The sequence below is a fragment of the Lepidothrix coronata genome, unplaced genomic scaffold (assembly GCF_001604755.1).
Source record: "Lepidothrix coronata isolate B3197 unplaced genomic scaffold, Lepidothrix_coronata-1.0 Scaffold6, whole genome shotgun sequence".
NCBI lineage: Eukaryota > Metazoa > Chordata > Aves > Passeriformes > Pipridae > Lepidothrix > Lepidothrix coronata.
Window position 1 is genome coordinate 1,009,686 of NW_016690186.1, and position 21,805 is coordinate 1,031,490.

Genomic DNA, 21,805 nt, shown 5'->3' on the forward strand with positions numbered 1-21,805 from the left:
CATTCAGGTCATCATGTGCTTAGTGGATCTTAGATGGATATTCCAACAAGGAGGCTTGCCTAGCTGAGTCTTGGTCCATAGAGTTAACAATAAGGTGTAGAACTGATGGACAAAAGCCTTTCTAGCTAGGGGACTTTGAAAATTAAAATGTTTGGATAGTGGAGACTGAGATACTGTTCTCATGCAAGTTTTCCAATACAGTGTTTCAAACAGTTTTGTCTTCCTTGGTAGGAGTTGCATACTTGGTTGTAGTAGCTTGACTTCAGTGGGGAGACATCTCTTCAGAAGGAAAGCTTACTATCCACCAGGCTGGAAAGTATATGGAAGTGTTTGTGGAAAAGCAAGAATTCAAGTATTAGATTTTTTGGGAGACTGTCTATATTTTAGGCTACTAGGAAAGAGCAGGGCTTCCCTTTCTCTTTCATGTTTGTATGGCCTGTTGTCTGGCCTGCTTTAAGGAGAACTGTAATAGCTACTTTGCATAGTGATTATTAGGTGAAATACTAAAAGACTGCGCACAGTGCCTGGGTTCAGGTACTTATGGTCACATGTGGTTCAGTATAGAGGCCCTGGGGAACAGACTTCTGGTGGCTGTGCTCTCTCTTAGGTATGCAGGTTGCCTGAGAACTGCTGAATTAGTTGCAGCCTCATCTGGTAGAGAAGGGCTCACTTCCTGTTGAGAGGAATAGAGAGACAGGGCTAGTTTATGCCTCTGAAGTTTCACTTGTAGCACATGGAGCCAAGGTGAACAACAGGCTCATGTCTAGAAGTAGCAATACATGGAAAACTTTGTATGGACTTTAATCAAGCATAATTAATTGGATGAAGAGTAGTGTTCCTCTTAAAAAATGACAGTAATTGTCTTGTTTCTCATTTCTCTCATTCTACTTGCTATTTCAAACGGATATATCCATTTTTGCTCAAGCAGGTGTTAAGAGTGCTGAGGTATAACCAGGGTTTCAAGGTTTGTTTCCCCTGGGCCAAATCTCTAACCATAATGTTGAAGTGCTGAAATGAACTGTATCCACAAGTAATTGTCAAACCAAGAAATTTCCGTGGGCTCTTACATGCCAGGATAACTGATGTGCTAATAACATGTGCTAATGTAACAAGGAGCAAATAACTGCGTTAATGTTGAATGCTGTTACAAGTCCATCATCTTTTCCCCTCTCCCAATTTTTACAGGAAAATCATCAGCGTGTTTGCATCTTCTTTGATTATGCAAAACGTGGTAAAAACACTGCATGGTCTTATTTTCTGCCGATGTTGAATCGACAAGATCTCTTCACTGTGCATATGGTAAGTTTTAAATCTGAAGATGGTAGTGGAAAATGCTGGTTCTGTTTTTCTTCACAAGATTTTGGATTTTGAAGCTAAACTTCTGCCTGGCCTGGAAAGTTTTCCTCTTGCAGTCTAGATGAGTGATTCTTAATACAGGCTTTAGTTAGCTACATTTTAGAAACAAGAGTTACATTGTTTACTGACTTTTTTTTTTTTCTTGGAGATTAGAGCAGGCTTTAAAAACTCGGAAAAGCAAGGATTTTAGACTTAATTAAGTACAGGAAGACATACCTGAAAAACTGACTTTTATCAGAACTGCCAGTCAATACTCCTCATGCTGTACAAATACTAGAATTTAAGTTCTCATCCCGTGCAAGGAAAATATCTTTACCTTGATAAACCTTATTTTCTCATATGCTCGAACTACCAGCCGATTCACTGAAAGCTGTGCAAGTGCTGCTCAGCAGCAGCTAAAACATTGATATGTTATCAGCATTGTTTTGGGCACCAGTCTAAACCACAGCATCGTATGGACTGCTATGAAGAAAATTAAGTCCATCCTAGTCAAACTCAGTACAATCATATGCAGTGTATGGTTTCTGCTGTGTTTTGAGCTACTGGGTACTGCTTGTGTGTATGGAGTAACTTTTCTGGAATTCTTTTGTCATCAGTGGTAAGAACTGGCTGTTTCATATTGACAGGGTTTTTTTCCTTGTGGGGCAAAACTATGGCTGTATTACTGTAAATTCCTAGTGAAGACCATCGTTTTCACCAGTGAAACTTACATTATGGCTTGAAGAGGCGAAAGCTGCATGGCTGTGAATTGTTCTTCACTGTGTGTGTTTATGCTGGCATGAGATGGTAGAATCAAACCAGGGGCTCAAACTGCAAAACCATGTACCTGGCCTGCATTAGACTGTACTGGTGCAAGGATTCCACCAGGCAAGTCATGCTGTTTGCCCTTAGGTGTGGCCAGTGCAACCCTGTTTGGGGCTGTGCTGCCACTTGAACAGTTAGCTGGCCTGTTCTCAAGGAAAATGTCAGGCTTTCTTTTTTTTTTTTCTTCTTCTTCTTCTTTTCCTTTGTTTCTTTTTCTTTTTTTTTAATCTAACTGATTGACTGTGTGGATGTGAATCAGGTTTCTTTGTGCAGCTGAGGGAGGAGGTGGCTGCAGTTTTTCTAGTTAGTGTAGTTTGTTTCTTGGTTTATTTGGTGGTAATGCTGCTGAACACCCATCCTGCAAAACTGCAGTTTGAGCAAGTTCAGACAATTTTGACTTCCCAAATATGCAGGTAAAATCTGATTTTTTTGGCCTCTTGCAGTGCCGACGAATTAGTCTCCCTGGAATGGTGGCTTTTAAATGTGTGGAATGGAAATTTTGATCTTCAGCATTTCTTTACTCAGAGATGTGTTTTTCAGATAACATTTCCTTTAGGTACTGCAGAGAACCTCGTGTGAAGTGAATCCACTTTAAAACACTAAGTTTACTGCCTTATTATACCTTTTCATAACCCTTGTGCATATTTTTTTAAAGCACATGAATGTTTTCTAAACCAAGTTTTAGGATTGTGTAATCTTTGTTGTTTTTATTTTATTTTCCTCCTTATTATGCATACTGGAAGACTTTTGTTGCCACATCATTGGATTTGCCTAGCCAGATAAAAATACTTACCCTCTGTCTAGGCTTAAATTCTGCTAAGCGTAAACAGTCTCTCATTTGGGGGCCAGGTAGCAGTTTTAACTCAGGAGCACGGCTGACTAGAGAGCTAATTTCTTGTAAAGCTGGAGGGATTTTAGAGGGTTATTTGATTGCATTCAGAAGGGGATTTGATGCATTTTAGTGTAGAGATTTTGTTCCAGACTCTCACTTGTAATCCTCTAGAAATCAGCGATGGTGGTGCTGCACATGTGAATGCAGTGAAGTGGAAAGGTGCCTGGAATAGTCTCCTCACTGCCTCATGGAGCTGTATGCAGGCAAATGAACCCCTACTTCAGTAGTTTATTGATTACACTGCCTTTTTATATCTAAGCTGGCTCAAATGTTTTTGCAAATAAGTTGCAGGCTACAACATAGATTTACTTCAAATATAATTTGGAGAGGCTGACATAGAAATATACTGTTGTTTCAAGTATTCTTGAGCCATAGGCATCATGAAAATTTTTAACCTGACTACATTTTTACTCCTCAACTTCGTTCTTGAATTCTACCTTCCCTTTGGGTTTCGTTTTTGCTCTTCTTTGTCTGGCCTTGAAACTTTTGCCTTCTCCAAGATGGCTTGCTTCAGTTTAAGTACAAAAGAACTTCAATACTGTGTCCTCATTTGTGTTGCCATATGGCATAGTTGCTTAAATCAAGCCTGCTCACACATGTTAGGCCATTAAGTATTACTGTTGATCAATTCTGACTGTAATGGTGTCCTACAGCAGTAGCCCATTGATAGCTTCCATCCATCTTCTGAGTTCTTCATTGGTACCTTGTGAACTTCAGCAGCTATGGGTAACAGATAACATTGTGAAAATAAACCAGTTACTGGAAGTAGAAGCAGCAGAAAGCTGAAAAGAAACAAAATTACTAGGCACAAAGAGTTGCCTACATAGAAAACAGGTAGATTTTTTTTTAAGGGACCATTTTTTCCTTAAACTAGGTTTCCAAAGCTTATAGGACTTCTCACTGAATTCTGAAATTGCTGTGTTTTAAAAATCTGTTTATTATTATTTTTTCAGGCAGCAAGAATTATTGCCAAACTGGCTGCTTGGGGAAGGGAGCTTATGGAAGGAAGTGACCTGAATTACTATTTCAACTGGATTAAAACTCAACTCAGTTCACAGGTAAAAAGCTACTACTTCTGTTTAAACATTACAGTGACTTTGGAAACATTTTTTAAGAATATTAGCGTATAGATGTGCAAACAAGAGTTTTAGTTTTGGGTTTTTTTAAATGAAATTTTACTTTGTCATTTTTAAAACTATATATCTTTTATTCAAGCATGTAGTTTTTAACTTAGTATTTTACATTTTCTACTCTAGTCCTTGAAATTTAAATTTTAAATAAGTAAAGCTTTTTGCTTTTTCTGTTAGTCAACAATAATTTTTCTTTTAGACACTGAGAAAATATGTGATGGGGGTTTTTGTCTTGCCTCTGTTGTTTTGGTTATCAGAACTTTTTGCTGGAAAGAAAAATCTCATGGCAGCAGGAATTGAATGTCAAAAGTCTTTTCCAGTTGACTGTAGTATAAAGCTTTTATTTTTAGTCTTGTCTCTTGAAATTAAATAAATTCTGGCTTTTTTGGACATCATTTTACGGTATTAGCTCAGTATGAACTGCTTACTTCTGGCTTGTGCTTCAAAGATAATACATTCTCTTTTGTGTTCATTTTTGCAGATTTTTCCTTCAAAAACCTAGTGATATATCATTCTCTAAGGTAGTGTTGTAGCAGAAGTGCATTCTGGAGAGTGGAGAAACATACAGTAGATTTAGTAATTGTGTATTTTTCATAGTTTTCTAAACTCGGTTTATTAAAAAGGAGTTTTATATTTTTTCCTTTGAAAGTACTATCTTAAAATTGGAATTTCCTTCAGAAAAATTCAAGACAACAGTTTTCAAATTCTAAGTTGAATATGTCTTGAGTAAATCTGTACATAAATAAAAATTAAATCTTGATATATAAGAATCAGGTTCAAGCATATTTTTCTAGACACGAAGTGTGCACAGGAAATAAATATAATACAGTATGATAATGTATTGAGCAGGAAAACTATCTAATAGATTCTAAATCTGTTCTTTTTCTATGACTAGAGAGACTGGAGAACCAGAAGAAACTTGGTAACAGCTGTTCCTTAGGGGTGAAAGACAGGTCTGATTTTAAACTTTTTAATTTTTTTGCTAGAAACTACGTGGTACGGGGGGTTCTGTGGAAACAGGAGCAGTCTCTACAAGTGACGTGAGTATATCTTTGAAGTCTGTCAATTTGCTATTTTGGGCAGGTGATACCCACTCCTTGGATTAAGATGCAGATCTTTTCTGTCAGTGATAAGAAGTACTTGGAATTAGAATTGTACAGCAGAGTGCCAGGTGATGGCGCCAAGAAACAAAAGTATTTTTAAACGCTCATTTCACATTGAATGTTGGCAGTGAAAGTATATATTTTACAAGTTTGTTTGAGCTGTTAAAACTGTAGATGTATCTAGCATTCTCTTTGTTAAAACTTGAAAAAATTATGTAATATTAATATTTGAACAATTTTAAGTCACTGACTCAGTGGTCTTAGAGGTCTTTTCCAGCCTCAATGATTCAATATTGTCTGTTTAGGACGGAGCTGTTGGACTTGTAGAAGAAACCTAAGGCTACAAAGCTTTTGGCTGTTGGGATGTTGAACTCAGAAAGGTCACATCAGATATTAAAGCTAATGTTGCCACTTAACTATTGTAGCATGAAATTGCAAGAGTGCTTTCAAAGCTGTAAGCTTCTCGTATTTGAATAGCTTGAATTCAAAGGAAAACGGATTGTCCTTTTTGCATCAGTATTTTTTTTGATACTAAATTTCATGTAGCTATAATGACTGCTGAGCCTGGAGACGAACTGTGGCAGTTTAACAAATGCAATGATCATCCTAACAGGATTTGCTGTGATGTTGTGGCAGGATGAGGCAATTTATCTTAGTTCTTGGATGTGGAGTAGAATTCAGTTTGGTCTCTTGTTCCTTTTGCGGCCTGAAAGTGTTCACAGCTTTTCAAAAGACTTAACCTGGAATTTTTTGTTCTTCTAAGTGTAATCATTGCTTTAAAGTTTTAATTTTCTGTAGAGAAGAGCATCTTAAATTGCCATCTGTCTGCTGTTTAAGGTAGGAAAGATGAAAGACTGTTATGCATGACCATGGGTAGGGGGTGAAGATGAAGTATTTCAGTCTTTCATGTGCAGATCTTTGTGCTGCCATACTGTTAGGTTTTGTTAGACTGACAGCCCTCTATCCCATAGCCTTAAAAGAGTAGATAGCTCTACAACATGCAACATCACTTACTATGGAGCTCTTCTGACTTGCTTAGAAATCTACATTCGTTGTACTGTAGCACTGCACGGATGTGCTGTGCCACAGCAGGGTCCCAGAGCAGCAGAACTGATAGTGCAAATACGTTCTTGGGTAATTAAATTGGGCAAGTATTGTCCTAACTTCATTAGTGTTCCAATTTCAGATCTAGCTTATGCAGGATTCTGAAGCAGCTCCTGACTAATTTATTTCAGAATAAATTAGAGATGCAGTTGTAGCATTTTATAATGAGGGCCAGAATCTGTTATGAAATTTCAATTATAATAGTGTTGGAAGAGAATGCTTTTATGAAAGTAAACTCCAGGTTCAATAGTATACGGGCTGGTGATGCAGATAACTTAATATATTATTTGGGGTGGGAGAGCTATCTATGTTTATAGCTGTTTTATTTGCATGGGGTGTGAAAGTGAATACTTACCCAGGGAAATGAGTGTTCTGTATGATGATTTGGGCCTAGAGGTTCAGACTTAGTTTTTACATAAAGGTCTTGAATCTCTCATGAGAGAGAAACAGGATGAGTTACTCTTAATTTTAAATTCTGCTTATTGTCTCCTCTCTTTTCATATGGGATCACCTAGTTTCTTTACTTCATTAAATGTTTGAAAGCTTTGACCTTATATTATGTGAATGAGCTACCATAAAACTTTCAAAACACTTTGTAAAGAGAAAGGCTTATAGGAAAAAAAGCCCCAAGCAACATTTTCTCAGCAGCATATCTGAGTGTTAGTGAAGATAATGCTGACAACTGAGTAAGAAGAGAGAAAAATATGCTGTTTCTGTTGTACCTTTGGATTTTTCAGTTGCTGTAGTGGGAGGGACAATGTGTTGACCAAAACCCATTTTTGAACTGCAGCCCATCTTATATGTTACTACACAGAAAATACATGTTTTACTGATGAAAAACTGCTTAATGTGACTGTTCATGAATGAAAATAGAGTTAATTGGTGCATCTCATCATTTTTCTGATGGGAAAGATTTAGTCTTATTCTTTTCTTAGCACATGTTTTTCTGGTGGCATTGTTTTTGTCTAAATACACATCTCATTATGATAAATATGGTACTGTGTGGCAAATGCATAGCAAAATTTACAATTGTAAGGGCACCATTGCTTTTTTGAGTTGGAGTGGGAAGAACCTAAGCTCAAGGTTGCTGTTTCTACAGTGACCTCTAGCAAACTCCTTCAAGCTTTGTAACCATTTTGCTGATTTGTTTTCCAAAGTTTGCTCAGTGGAATAACAGTTGACCCTCTGGATGAAAGGGCTCTGACAAGTATAATCAAGCAGAAGACAGCTTTCATTCATGGATACTGAAGGAAGGCATGTTCACATGTTCTAGTAATGTAAAGTGGTATCACTTGTGTAACACTTCTTCAGTATTCAGAACTCTTCTCGTTTTATGACAGTAAAGCCTAATTTGGAAAACTGAAGTTCAGCACTTAGTACCTAACTCTTCTTGTAAGAAATGTTGTGTTGTTCTCTTCACCCAGAGTTCTCAGTATGTACAATGTGTTGCTGGATGTCTGCAGCTGATGCTCAGGGTCAATGAATATCGCTTTGCATGGGTAGAAGCAGATGGAGTAAATTGGTGAGCATCTATTTCAATTTATATGGATATACTTGCACCTATAATAGCACATTCCCCAGTGACCTTTTTTGCAATAGAACTCTTGTAATAGACAGCTGTTCTGTTTTGGGTACAAAGAGGTTTGTTTTCAAACATTAACACAGTCAAATAGACAAATGAAACTTGCAGTGCTGATGCTTTAATGCTACTTTCCTCTTCAAGAAGAACTGCTTAAATATGTATCTGAAGGGAAAGGTACCCATTTGTCTTCAGCTGAAGGTGCACTGTTTATTATGTAATAGAACAAGGACTAATGAAATGAGTTTCTGCTAATCATCCTTGTCTTTGAGTTTGGAAGTGTTCAGTCTGAAAACATTAGTGAAAAGAGAAATTTTCTAGAGCTAAGCTCAATTTTTTTGCCACACGTGACTTCAAGTAAGTCTTTCTTTTATCCAGATTCTCTTAATAAATAGCTTTGCGTGAGGCTAGGATGGTAGCACTAAACTTATTTAAAAGATGCTTGTCTATAAACAATTTTTCTGCCATTCATGCCTCTGTTGGAGGTTGTTGCTATATGATTTGCACTTTAATGAAAAATACCCCTGTATCCTGAAATGGAGAAAAGTCAAAGTTGCCAGTGAAGTAAAATTTCAGATGAAGTTCATATGTGTCAAGATGACACTATTGATGCATCCTTTTTCACAAAGGAGGCTTTTTAATTAAGTATTACAGTAAGCCTGTGTTTCAACAAATTTGAATTTGTCTTAAACTTGATAGCAGTGATTTTGAACATAGATTATTTTTTAAGTTTAGGTTGAGTTAGCTGTTTCATGATGGACCTGGAAATTGCTTATTAAATTTTAAAAACTTCAGCTGAGCACATCTTCTGCATGATTTCTTCTTGGAGATCTTGATATTATTTATTTCTAGCAGTACTTTGTATATTTTTGTCTATGAGCCATTTTCTGAGAACTCACTGTTAAATAATGAGTACTTCAGCTCATTTCAGACACTCCTGTGGAGAGGTACAATTAAGGAAACAAGTTCAATTTGTGTAGATTTTGTTCTGTCTGTTTACTCCTTCTTAACTCTGAGGGAGTTGCTGTGTGTTTTTCTGTTTCTCCTAGAATGACAAATAATGCACTAAACATGCCAGGGGAAAAAGTGTCCTGGTGAACCTGAAGATGGATACAGTACCACATCAGTTCACATGGGAAAAGCTGCTTTATGGCTCTCAGGCTAAGGAGAAACTAACTATATCTTTAAAAGACAGCTTTCTGAACAAGCTGCTTGTACAATGATAAATAGTGATGCAGGATACTGTGAAGTGTGCACTGTATGGTCATCCCCAGCAGCTCTTTCCAATAAGTTCCTGTTAACCATTTGTTTTAATGTTTCAGGGTGGAAATCTGCAGTCTATAGAGTCATTATTTAAAAATTAAATGTGTACTATGTCAATTTTTCAGCATCATGGGTGTCTTGAGCAACAAATGCGGTTTCCAACTCCAGTATCAGATGATTTTCTGTGTGTGGCTGCTGGCATTTAGCCCTCAAATGTGTGAATATCTTAGACGGTATAATATTGTCCCAGTGCTGTCGGATATTCTTCAGGAATCTGTCAAAGAGAAAGTAACTAGAATCATTCTTGCAGCATTTCGGGTAAGTACCTGTTGACTGCAATGAGGCTGTGCTTCTCTCCCGAATTCCTAGGTCTGAAATGTTGCTGATGGACAACTGTTTGTGCTGGACCACATTAGTAAAATGGATTGAAAGCTTAATTCTCCTATTTTTTTTAAATTTTTTTTTTTTTTTTGTGAACTGAGTTTTGCTACAGGTAATAGACATGCTATTACAAGTAATAGATGTCTGCTATTCAATGTATTCTTAAAATAAGGTTGACTAAAAAACTAAACTATGTTAACACAGTCACTAATGATTTCTTTTTTTAATTCAAGATTCTTTTTTCTATTTGTACTAGTGTAAAACAATTTAGTTACTAGTATCTGATAAATTTTGCCTTAGGAAGCTTTAATTAGCAAAATACTACTTTGAACACACACGTGTTTGTCCAACTGAGAAATTATTTTTATCTGCTAGTCCAAAAATCTCCTTTTGATGGCTGTGTCAAGACAAATGAGAATATCCATGTAAGAGTGATTAATTGGTTTACTGTGTCTGCATTACCTGAAATCACTGGTCCTATTTAAGATAATTTGGAATAACTGAGTACTTGGGCTTGATGTTTTCAATGTGAGAGTACTATTTTATGTTCATGGATGCTAATAGTTTTATGTGCATGCTTGTCAAGTGTCTTTGTGAGTAATACAGGAATGCTATAACAACTCAAAATTCTGTTTTAAAACAGGATGATCTTGGAAACTTTTTGTTTTCCTCGGTGTTGATTGTGTTTGTTCTAATAGTAAGCATTACAAGCAAATTAGGATGAGGAGAGGGGAATTGTTGTTTGCTGACTGGCTGATTAGAAATAATAAGGTGTGTGAAGGTGCTTACTCTTTTTATCTGAAAACATCTGCCACTGAAAAATTTCTGGATAAGGCAGATTGTAAGAATATGCCATTTTTCCGATTGAAGGAATACAGTGGTGTGAGGTCTCAGTGGGGGCTTTTCTTAATATGTAGACCTCTGTTGTAGTGTTCTTTACGATCTCAGTGTCAGGATTAAGCAGGGACATATAGCAAGATGGATTGGAAAAAAAATAAAAAAAAAAAAGAAGTTGAGGGGGTCAGCAGTTTATATCCAGCTTCTTCCAATTCTGAGGTCATAAAAAGTAGGACAAATAGTAGCTAGCTCTTAGATTTGATGTGTTTTGCAAGAAGAGAAAAAAATGAAGCCAAGTTTGGTTTTTGTTTTTAATAAATAAAGGCTAAGAAAGAATTAAGGTGGTTCTGTTACAGGCTTTGGGGAATGTAATTTAGCTGTTTCCTTTTGCCAACGTTAAAGACTCGTGTTGGCATAAAAATGAGTTGTAAACTGGCAGCCAGGAAAATAATAGATGAGAAATTAGACATCGGAGTTCTGAAGCAACATTAAAACTGGTAGAATAGACAAAATAGCCCTTTTCCCATGTGAGATGCTACAGTATCAGTTTATGGGGTATGGGGAAAAAAAAAAGGGTGAATTGCATAAAAGACTAGACTTGATGATTCCCCAAATCTACCTGTGCCTTACTGAAGGTGTGTCATGAGTCTTGACAGCTTGTATGTCTTCTCTACTACTTGATTTCTCCTAATTTGACCTATTTCACCTCTTTGTCAATTGCCTCAAGTATATCATCTTAATGTAATAATTCTTTCTATAAAGCAATAGATATTGGGTACTTCTGTCTCTTTCAATTGCTTTCTTTACCTGTAAATTTTTTCCCCTCATTTTTCATACTTTTATTGTCTTTTATATCTGTTTCCTGCCTGTAACTAATTTCGTACCTTAAGATTTTGTTTTTCTTCATCACTGAGTGGTTTACTGATCCATTCTATTTAGTCACCTGCTCATGTTTGTATTTTGTTATCATATCCTTTCATTTTCACTATGTAAAGCTTGAATATCTCACTATTATATGAGGTGGACAATAATATTTGGAGTAACTTTCACATCTGCCTGCAATTCTCTTAACTAGGAGTTCTTTGGAAACTTTGTCTACCTTCTCCTTGAACTTGAATTGTCTTTTAAGATTCGTCCTTTTGCTCTCATTAGCACTTTTAAGTAATTTTGCTTTACTTCCTCTGAATTACCTTTTACTTCTCTTACTGAAGTAGAAACTGGGGTGGGGTTTTTTTTTGCACATTAAAACTAATTGTATGTGACCATTAAAAGCAGTAATATAGCTTACTTTTAGTTTGCAAGTTTTAACATTGATTTGCAGTGTTTTGTCTTACTAACTAATAGGATGTCTGATATCTAAGAAACCTTATATGTAATAGTTCTGTGACATGAGATTGATGCAGTCAAATTCCTTCTATGTAGTTTCATTGCTTATTTCTGGTACATGTTTTCTTATTTATAGGAACACATGTTTTGTTTGTTAAGGACTTCATCTTTATATGAGATTGATGTTTTCAGCTTTATCAAAAAGTGCAGGTGGCCAGCTCTGATTCAACAACGTAATTGGAAGCTGATTAAATTGAGTAGAAATGTAATGAATAAATGACATTGGAACGTGACTGTTACATACTGTGCTTGTAATTCCAGTCTTACCAACAAGCTTCTGTTTGAATAAAAATGTCTATTTGGAATATTCCCAAATTTGAAAGGAGCTGCTTTAATCCAGATGGTAACCCTTCAGTTGGAAACATGACTTCAGGTTGTTTTTTGGGGTTTTTTTTAAGGCTTTTTTACTTTGTGCTGTTGCTGCACAGAAAGCTAAAATGATAATTCAAGATAAAATAAGGTGTTTATGGCAGAGATTCTGATATTTGGGATATAAGCCTGCTCTTTTTTTCTTTGAATAGTCTTTGTAGTCACCCTGATTTGATGTGGAATATGTTAAAAAAAAAAGTGAATTAATACTTTCTAATATTGAAGAGAGAGATTATTTCAGGAAGTGGTCAGTTCTGTCACTTACTAAATTAAAAAGTGCCAATAAGAATTTCTTAAAAATACCACTTTGTTTCAAGGTAGTCATTTTAAAAAAAAACCCAAAATAAATACATATTTACTTCTCTAGAATTTGTTAGAGAAATCTACCGAGAGAGAAACTCGCCAAGAATATGCCCTTGCCATGATTCAGTGTAAGGTTTTAAAGCAGCTAGAGAATTTGGATCAGCAGAAATATGATGATGAAGACATAAGTGAAGATATCAAATTTCTACTGGACAAGCTCGGCGAGAGCGTGCAGGACCTTAGGTATGCTTTGCATTGTGAACTTTAAAAAAAAAAAAAGGCAATTGTATGGGCTTCGGTAAAACTTTTTTCCTTTGTAAGGCTAAATAATCTACAGAATTATGATATGTAAATACTAGTTGGTAAGGGTAGAGCATCCAGAGATGCTGGTTGTATATAATTTTCTGTTGTAAGGGAGTAGAGGCTGAATAGAACATAAATCTTCTTTTAGATGTATGATCTAGTGCTTACCTAGTTCTTGGTTTTGTGCCTACACTGAAGTGCATATTGTAGTTCATGTCAAAGGTTTAATTGGATGGAAAGCAAAGACTGGGATCCTTGGCCGAGGAAGTTTAAAGCCTAAAAAACTGGCAAAATAGCTAATTAAATTCCAAAATGTCGCATTCTTGTGGCTTGGATTTTTCCCTTTTTTTTTTTCTTTAGGAATAGTGTTCTGGGGTGGATAGAGAGGCATGTTTGAAAACAAATTTTTCATCTTGCCTTTCATGCACTTTCTTATTTATAAAATGTTGAGACGGAACAGCTCTCATGCTCTGCAGATCACCAACTTCTAAATGTGTCATAGCAATTTATGCTCCAGCTTTGTTAGGGACAGGCTTGGGCATGTGATTCAGACTGTTCATACAAGCTTAGCCAGTATATCATTTACATCTTGTGTCGCAGCTCCTTTGATGAATACAGTTCTGAGCTCAAGTCAGGAAGACTGGAGTGGAGTCCTGTGCACAAGTCTGAGAAGTTTTGGCGGGAGAATGCTGTAAGACTAAATGAGAAGAATTATGAACTACTCAAGTAAGTTTTCAAGTCTTGAATCACATAGTTCTGTAATATTTTTTGTGTTTAACTGAACCTGTATCTAATACAGGTTTTACATTTTAAGATGAAGTAATGTCTAGAATGAAAGCAAGTCAGAACATCGTACATATTTTAGAATGTGTGGTCCTTACTCATGTATGGTTTGTTTTCTTCAAAAGCAGAATTGTTTATTTGCTTTTACTGATCAAAGTGTATCGATGATAGAGGGAATATCTCTAGGTTAACTTGTGGGCAGATTTATGCCATTGACTCTTTTCATGCTTTCGTTTGAAAGACAGCTATGCTAAGTGATGTAAATAAAAGTGTTTTTAATATACCTTAGTGGTTGTGTGGTGATGTTGGTCGGAGTAATGAACTCCCACCTTGAATATTTGGGGGCTGAGAGTTGTGGTCCTGTTCCATGGAAAATCTGACTTTGCTGCATTACATTCCAGTCTGTCTATTTTGTCTTGGGACTGTGTTTGGAGTACATAGGTTGTTAGACAAAGCGAAGTGAAAGCTCATATTTTCTTTTGGAGTCAAGGACTGATTTGCAGACTTAGGAAATTATGTACTGAAAAGATGTCTAGGTCTTAAGTAGCTTGTAAGAGCTCTTAGTTGTTTAACTGCAGTGTCATTAACTGATACTATATGGTGTTCTTTCAGTTCAGGGTTTGCTAATAAGTGCCAGTCTTAACAGAAATCAGGAGGTCGAGTGGGAGATGTGAGAACATGTGAGATGTTCAAAGGCCTGAACATGTGAGATGTTCAAAGGCCTGGCAAGAGCAAGCTGATCCTGAGCTTTATATGCATTTCAATCTGCCCTGACACCTCACTGAAACAAGTCTGATAAGTTCCTCCCTGCAGGCATATTGCTAAATATGTCAAATTATGGAATTGAAAATTTTAGATGGTGACAACTACAGCATGAGGTTGATGTTGAGGCTTAATATTTCCTGTAGTGATCACAGTGTTTTGCTGTATTTATCTCTCCTAGTTCTAAGACTGTTAGGTAAATTTTATGGTCTTGTGCTGCTATAAAGGCAGTGATCTTCAATAGTTTGTTTAACACTACCCAAAAAAACCCACCAAACCACCACTACAACAATAAAACCCACAAAAAACCCCCCCCGCTCTCCCCCACAACGTGATGGGGACATGTGTGCACCTCAGTTCTCTTTTGCATCGTAAGGCGTTTGACAGACAATACTTATTTGCTTGAGACTGCATAAGGAAAATTCTATTTTCCTTATCTGTGTACTTATTAGTTTTCTAAATCTAAAATATTTACGCTACTGTTAAACTTTTTTTTTTCATACCTTCCACCATTATTACCTACTTTGATGTTAGACTTGTATTTTGTTCAGCAATGTTGTATGGATCTTTAGTGTCTTCTGTTTAGTCTTATGGTTCAAGTTTCTGCTTCTACTTCTTGTCCAAATTAGGAGGTTTTTTCATTTAAAAAAGTGCTTCATCTGTCACTTTCTGGCCTCTTGGGAGGCAGTGGCTGTAGTAATTTAATTTTACCAGAATGTTCTTTAACCCACCTATTTCAACTTGCTACTAACTTTCCGTGATTAGAACATGTTTCTCATCTCACTAAGCATAGAGTAATCTAATTTTCCAGTGATCTGTGTGTTTAACCTTTTCAATTTATTAGTGCCTAACCTTCATAATCTGTATAATTTTTCCCCCTCCTCATTACTTGGCTAGCGGACAGTGTTACTGGTAGCTGTTTTCCACTGAAGGTGATTTAATTACTTAATTCAAAAATGCAGACAATATTAAGAGTTGAGAAACCATTTTCTACTTCCTACAGTTCTGGATTTCTGTGCATGCTAAGAAAACAACTAATATATGGCACTGGAGTCCTAGACAAATGTATAGCTTTCATCATGTCAGTCTCTGAGTTAGGACAGAACTACTTTTTAGTTCAATTTATCTTGAACTCAGAACTGCTGGTCTTGAAGTCAATGTATAAAAAAAGGAGAGATTTTGTAAACCTTGGTTATAGGTATTTGTGGATGTGGCTCACTAAACTGACTCTGGTGAATGCTTTTAATAATGCTGTTAATAAGGGCAGGACCTCAGTTGCTTTAAGTGCAACTACATGTTGAGAAAAAGTTCTATTTTAGCTTTGCTGTTTAGGTGACTTGTAAAGCATTTTTATGGTTATGGGCTTTGTTATTTTAAGTTATCACTGATTTAAAAATAAAACAACAACAAAGAAAACCCAAAACAAAACAAAAAAAATAAAAAACAACCCAAAACCCGGGACTTGATTGTTTCAAATCCTTTCCTAGAATCCTGACAAAACTTCTGGAGGTTTCTGATGATCCACAAGTGCTGGCTGTAGCTGCTCATGATGTGGGAGAATATGTACGACACTATCCCCGGGGAAAACGGTAAGAAAAATTATTCAAGAGACTAACTGGAGTATGTACTTTGCCTGTGGCTTATTTTGCTTATTTATATTAAAATATTCTCTAAAGGGATTGCAGGTTATACTTGAGTTTATTTCACTGGGAAGGTGAGAAAGCACAAACTAGATTGGATTAGAAAACGCATACTGAATCTTTGACTTAATATATATCAGTGTCTCTTAACAGTGAAGGGAACCAATGTTTAAAGAAGTATTGAATGTGTTGTTTAGACTAAGCAGAAGACAGACACCAGAAGAAATTGCAAGAGCTACCAAGAATTTAATCAACATATAATTTTTGCCCTCTCTTATGACTATTGGACTGTAATTATTGGACTTACAGTAGGGGTGGACTATTCCAACAATGATTAAGACTGTTTTGTGACTTAAGACTACTGAGAAGATTTTTTTTTTAACGAACAATTGCTAATGTAATTTCAGTGATGTTAGCACATCTTCTAATTGTCACTCTTCTAATTTAGCATGTTTTAATTACACAAATAAACATTTTGGTGAAAATGGTTATTGTAAATCTGAATTTCTATAGAAATACTGTTTTGTTTAGTTTTAAAAACCTGTGAGCAAAAATGTTTGCTGTATAATGGCCCCTCTCAGGTAGAGACCGCTGAAGCAGAAGGGAGCCTTTGGTTTTTGCAGGAATCTGTCTCATCAGTCACACAGAAGGACATGTGACTTAATTCTTGTAGCAAAGAAGTGGTCTGTTTCTGATTTCTGCCTAGCGTTTAATGGGTGTCTTGTTTAACCCCAGCTGGCAACTCAGGCCCATACAGCTACTTGCTCACTTCCCACAGCAGGATGGGGGAGAGAAAGAGTAAAAGTGAAAAAACTTGTGGGTTGAGATAAAGACAATTTAATAGGTAGAGGAAAACAAAGATTTAATTCACAGCTTCCCATGGACCAGCATGTGTTCAGCCATCATGAGGAAAGCTAGGATCTATCCAGCATAATGGGTACTTGGAAAGACAAACACCATCACTTTGAATGCTCCCCCCTTCCTCCTTCTTCCCCCAGCTTTATGTGCTGAGCGTGATACCATATGGTATGGAATATCCCATGGGTCCATTGGGGTCAGCTGTCCTGGCTGTGTCCCTTTCCAACTCCTTGTGCACCCCCAGCCGCCTTGCTGGTGGGCTGGGTGAGGACAAGAAAAGGTCTTGATGCAGTGCAAGAGCTGCTCAGCAATAATGAAACACTTTGTAGTACAAAGAAGAAAATTAACTATCTCAGCTAAAACCAGCACAGTAGGGAAGATGAGAAGGGCCTTCTAGCCTTGCTGAGAATTTCATGAACATTTCTTGTGCAGACTACTTGATGGTAGTAGAATCATGGACAACAGACTAAAACTTCATGCCATATGTATGCTAGAAAGATTTGTTCACTCTAGAAAGACTCACAGCTCTTGTAATCTTGTAAGCAAATTCAACTGAAGATATTTTTAGACTATTGGAAGAAATTAAATGTTTTCTAGGAAGAAATTAAATGTTTTCTAGGTCCACTAAGAAAGGTCAGAGGTGTTCATTGTGAACCACTTGTACTGAGCAGTGCTGTGTATTTGTTAATTAGCTCTTGTGCCTTCCAATAGAGATTGATGACAACTGGTATTTGGAGGAGAGGCAAGATATCATCTAATAAGGTGGAAAGTAATAGTACTGCTTGCAAGTGGCAAAGCTGAAGGACTATTACTTGTTGCTCTTGCTTTGAGTGACTCTTTGAAACCATTTTGTTATGCATTTGCCATGATCTTTAAAACAGCTTGCATGCATCTACCTGAATGTGCCATAACATTTGGGCTAGTATGGCCGTGCAGTTGCTGGACCAAAGCTATGAAGTCAGAAGAGTGGACAAACAGGACTTGTATCTCTCTGTCTGTAGCTGGAAAAATGTATTACTTGTTGGGACCACAGCTCCGCTCAGCTCCCAGGCTGTTAAACCTGTTCAGAAGTGCGTTGACCTTCAAAGGAGTGGTCATCAGCAAATAAGAACTGCTAGATACTGTTCTAACCCACATTCACATCTCAAATTCTAATACTTTAGTTGCTTTCTGCTTATAGACTTGGCTTATTTAGCTTTCTGTTCCAATGAACAAACTAAAATGCCTCAGTCTCTTTCTTTTAAAGAATTTTGTTTGTAATCTGGCATATTCTTACCAAGTATGACTTCAGCAATTTTGAAACTAACTAAAATCTTAAAATACCTTATGTATCAGTTCCAGCATAATAGTCCATTTCTTACCATGATGTTTTTTGATATATAGTCATTTACTGTTCCCACGCTTGAATGGTATTTCACACTCCCATTGCATGACTCACTTTGAAAGTGGATACTGTTCCTTGGTTTAGAAGAGTAGAAGAATTCAGATGTCTTATACTTTTGTTTCCTTTAAGTGTTTATTCTTAACTGGATCGTCCTTTAGCCTTTGAAGTTTGCAGAGAAGAATTGGAACCTAAAACTTCTTGACTTTACCTGTTGCACACAGTAGAGACCTTGAGTTACAGTTCTGGCTAACCTTTCCCTTTGTCTGACAGAAGAAACTATTTGTTAAACTAAACACTTGTGTTTTTGCTTGGTTGTTCTCTAGTGCTGTCATCTTAATTAATCTTAAATTGCCTTTAAAATTACACATTGTGGACCAAGTTGTCAAGACAATAGCACTGTGGGCTTCTAATGAGGCTCACCAAGATGCATTTTCTGACAATGTAACAGCAGAAATAAAATATGGCACTGGTGTTTCCTGTCACTGAAAATAAATGCAGGCCTCCAGCACAGCTTCTATGTGACCCAAGGGTTATTGCTGTGTACTGTCAGTACTTTCAATCTCTTGAATGCCATGAACATGGGCTGTGTGTTTTACATGTACAAGAGATGGACAACTAGAACCATTCCCTTCCTTAGCTCACAATTCAGAAACAACTTGCTTTCCCTTTTCACCTTGATCTGCTTTTAGATATGTAGTGTGGATTTTATGTTTTTTTTCTGCTATAGCAGTCTAACTTGTTCTCATTTGTCTTTACCTTCCATTTCCTCTTTCTCCGTTTAAATGGGTCATGTTAAAATCTGGATCTTCAGCATCCAGACACTTTTTTTGAAATGCCACTGTTTTGGCTTAGTGCCCTGGTGTTACAGGGAACATTCCCTGCAGAAGATGGTGCACGTACGGTAACTGTTCCTCTGGGCTCTGTTTACTGCTGTAAAGTAAGCAGGAGTTGAGGGGAGGGGAAACAGAATTAAATGTAGTGTTTTGGGAACATTTGGAACTTGAAGGAACAGGATTCACATGAATGTTCCTCACAGTTTAGACCTTTGGGTCAAAAACTGATGGCTGGGAAGAGATTTGTACCAGTAAGCGGCATTATGCAAGAATGATAATGCTGTTCTTCAACTCTTCATATTGTCAGCCATAATTTCAGTGATGTATTGTCATCTGAAAGAGCCTATTAGCATTTGTGATTATAGGCTTTTAACTTTTCATTTTGGTTCTTGCATTCTCCTAGCATAAGGAAGCTTTTGAGTTTAATGCCTTTTTTAAATCCTTTCAGTTCCTGAAAATCCAGTGGTTTAATTCAGTCCTATAATAAAGAAAAATGCTTGTTTATGTTTCATAGTCTTGTCTTTGTGTGAGGTGGTTTTATATTTAACTCAGTAAAAATGTGAGGCAGCCTAAGGCAGGCATAAAGGTTTTTTGAATATTACATTACTAATAACTCCTTGAATTCTTGGCGAGGATTCTCCAGCTTAAAACAGTTGCACTTTTCTGAATGCATTCCTGCTTTATGAAACATACTTAAATGTTTTAATCTTGTTAGGAAATAATATTCCCTGTGATCTTAGGGATGGATTTGACTGAGTTTAAAACAGAATTGGATAGTCTTTTTCATCTCCATGCTATGTCTTCATACCCATTCTGCAGTTTACAAAAATACATTGTGTTGTGCAGCAGCAGTACATTAATTTGGCCATGAAAAGAGCTGTGCTGAACTCAGGTAGCTCATGCAAGCTTAAAATGGCAGGACAGCATCAGGTTAAGACTAATGCAAGTGATAGCCTCTTCACAGGATAGTATGTTTAAATACTAAGTGATGTGTGAGAGAACTCATGTAGAAAACCATCTGAAAGTCAGTGAGTAATCAGCTTAAATATTCCTTGCAAATACTCTCTGAACTTTATTATTTTTATTATGACAGACCGAAGCGCTGCACGTAGAGTCATCTGGATGGTGATACTTTTTTAGGTTTTAAGTGTGTTGCCTTCTATTTTTTGTTTTTATGAAGAAATGATATGTTCATGAATGCGACACAAGCTTTCATGGGTATTTCACAGGGGACTTGGTATAGCTATGAAAAAGCTATTGCTGACTATGGTGGTAAGGTTCGCAGTGAAAGATGAAGCTGAAACATAATCTTTCTGGAAATGGTACCTTAGCAGCCGGTTCTGCCTCTTGTGCAGGAGTAGCTGTGGCTCTAATATAGTTTGAATATCAAAAAGTACTATATGTACCAGGTGGGTGATTTAATAGGTATTGATGTGATTACAAGGATTTTTCTGTGCTGGACTATATTGGGGTTTTATTCTTACAAAAAATGGAGTGACCTGGTTATCATCCATTTGTGGAGGAGAGGGCAGCACTACCTCCTACCTAATAATTGATAATGCTGTACCCCGCTGACCCTTTCAGGCTGATATTGAGCTGGATAAAACCCCTCTGAAAAGGATTCTTTCCTTGATTGTTTATTTCAAAGTTAATAGAAGTAGATAGTGGGAAGCAAACAGGAGTCCAGTACAAACACTTTCTGTTGTTGTGAATTCTTAAAAAAAAAATTTAAAAAACCCAGTAGGTAGTAGGACATAATCAGCATTTGTAAAAGATGTTACAAATACATAATCTGCATTTGTAACATGGGAAATAAGATGTGTATGTTAGGAAATAAATATTTTTAATAAAATAAATATTACGTGTAACTTAACCTCTTAATACCTTGAGTATGAAGTGGTTGGATAGGATAGCTACCCAGAATTCAAAGTAATGTCAAAATAACTGCTCCCCTCTTCTCTTTCAGAGTGATTGAACAACTTGGTGGTAAGCAGCTGGTAATGAACCACATGCATCACGAAGACCAGCAAGTTCGTTATAATGCACTACTGGCTGTGCAGAAGCTGATGGTTCACAATTGGTAAGTGAAGATTATTTAACTTGCAACTAACAGTGAGAAATCTTGGGTGTGGAGAGAGGATTCAAGACAGTAGATTTCTTTAAGGGGTAAATAGCATTTTTATGTGGAAAGACAGCAATTTTTAAACAATAGAGCAATATGATCTTGATTGTAAGAACTTAGCTTTTCTGTGTAATTTGGAAGCAGTTGAATTGAGTAGCTTCACCTTACATGGTTGAATGTCATGTAAGTAATTCACTTGAACAATGTATTTTAACTAAGATTGGATATTAGGAAAAGTTTCTTCAGCCAGAGGGTAATTGAGCACTGGAACAGGCTCCCCAGGGAAGTTGTCACAGCACCAAGCCTGGCAGAGTTCAAGAGCTCCTTGACAATGCTCTCAGGTACATGGTATAATTCTTAGGCCGGTCCTGTGCACGGCCAGGAGCTGGACTCGATAATCTTGTGGTTCCTTTCCAACTCCGGATATTCTATGATGATTTTATTTGGACTGCTTAATATTCAATACAAGCTGTAATTTAGGCTTGTACTTGTTCAAGTACTTAATTGGCAGTTGCTTTACCAAGTGCGTACCTGACCGTTCCTTTGCCTTGTTCTTGGCTCTAGTCCTTTCTCCCATTCTACACTGTTATTTTTCTGTTGCCATTTTAAGGGT

The 21,805-nt window shown here is 36.7% G+C and overlaps 1 protein-coding gene across 2 annotated transcripts in view; it reads left to right on the top strand.

The window, feature by feature from the left end:
- The window catches only part of ATP6V1H (ATPase H+ transporting V1 subunit H), a 47,448-nt gene that overhangs the window by 13,900 nt on the left and 11,743 nt on the right, over window positions 1–21,805 (top strand). For both annotated transcript variants that reach the window (XM_017832801.1, XM_017832805.1), the window contains exons 5-13: window positions 1,186–1,299; window positions 4,006–4,110; window positions 5,169–5,222; window positions 7,814–7,911; window positions 9,357–9,549; window positions 12,572–12,750; window positions 13,411–13,536; window positions 15,843–15,944; window positions 21,037–21,150. In XM_017832801.1, coding sequence (XP_017688290.1) covers window positions 1,186–1,299; window positions 4,006–4,110; window positions 5,169–5,222; window positions 7,814–7,911; window positions 9,357–9,549; window positions 12,572–12,750; window positions 13,411–13,536; window positions 15,843–15,944; window positions 21,037–21,150 — 1,085 coding nt within the window. The remainder of the gene's footprint in view (window positions 1–1,185; window positions 1,300–4,005; window positions 4,111–5,168; window positions 5,223–7,813; window positions 7,912–9,356; window positions 9,550–12,571; window positions 12,751–13,410; window positions 13,537–15,842; window positions 15,945–21,036; window positions 21,151–21,805) is intronic.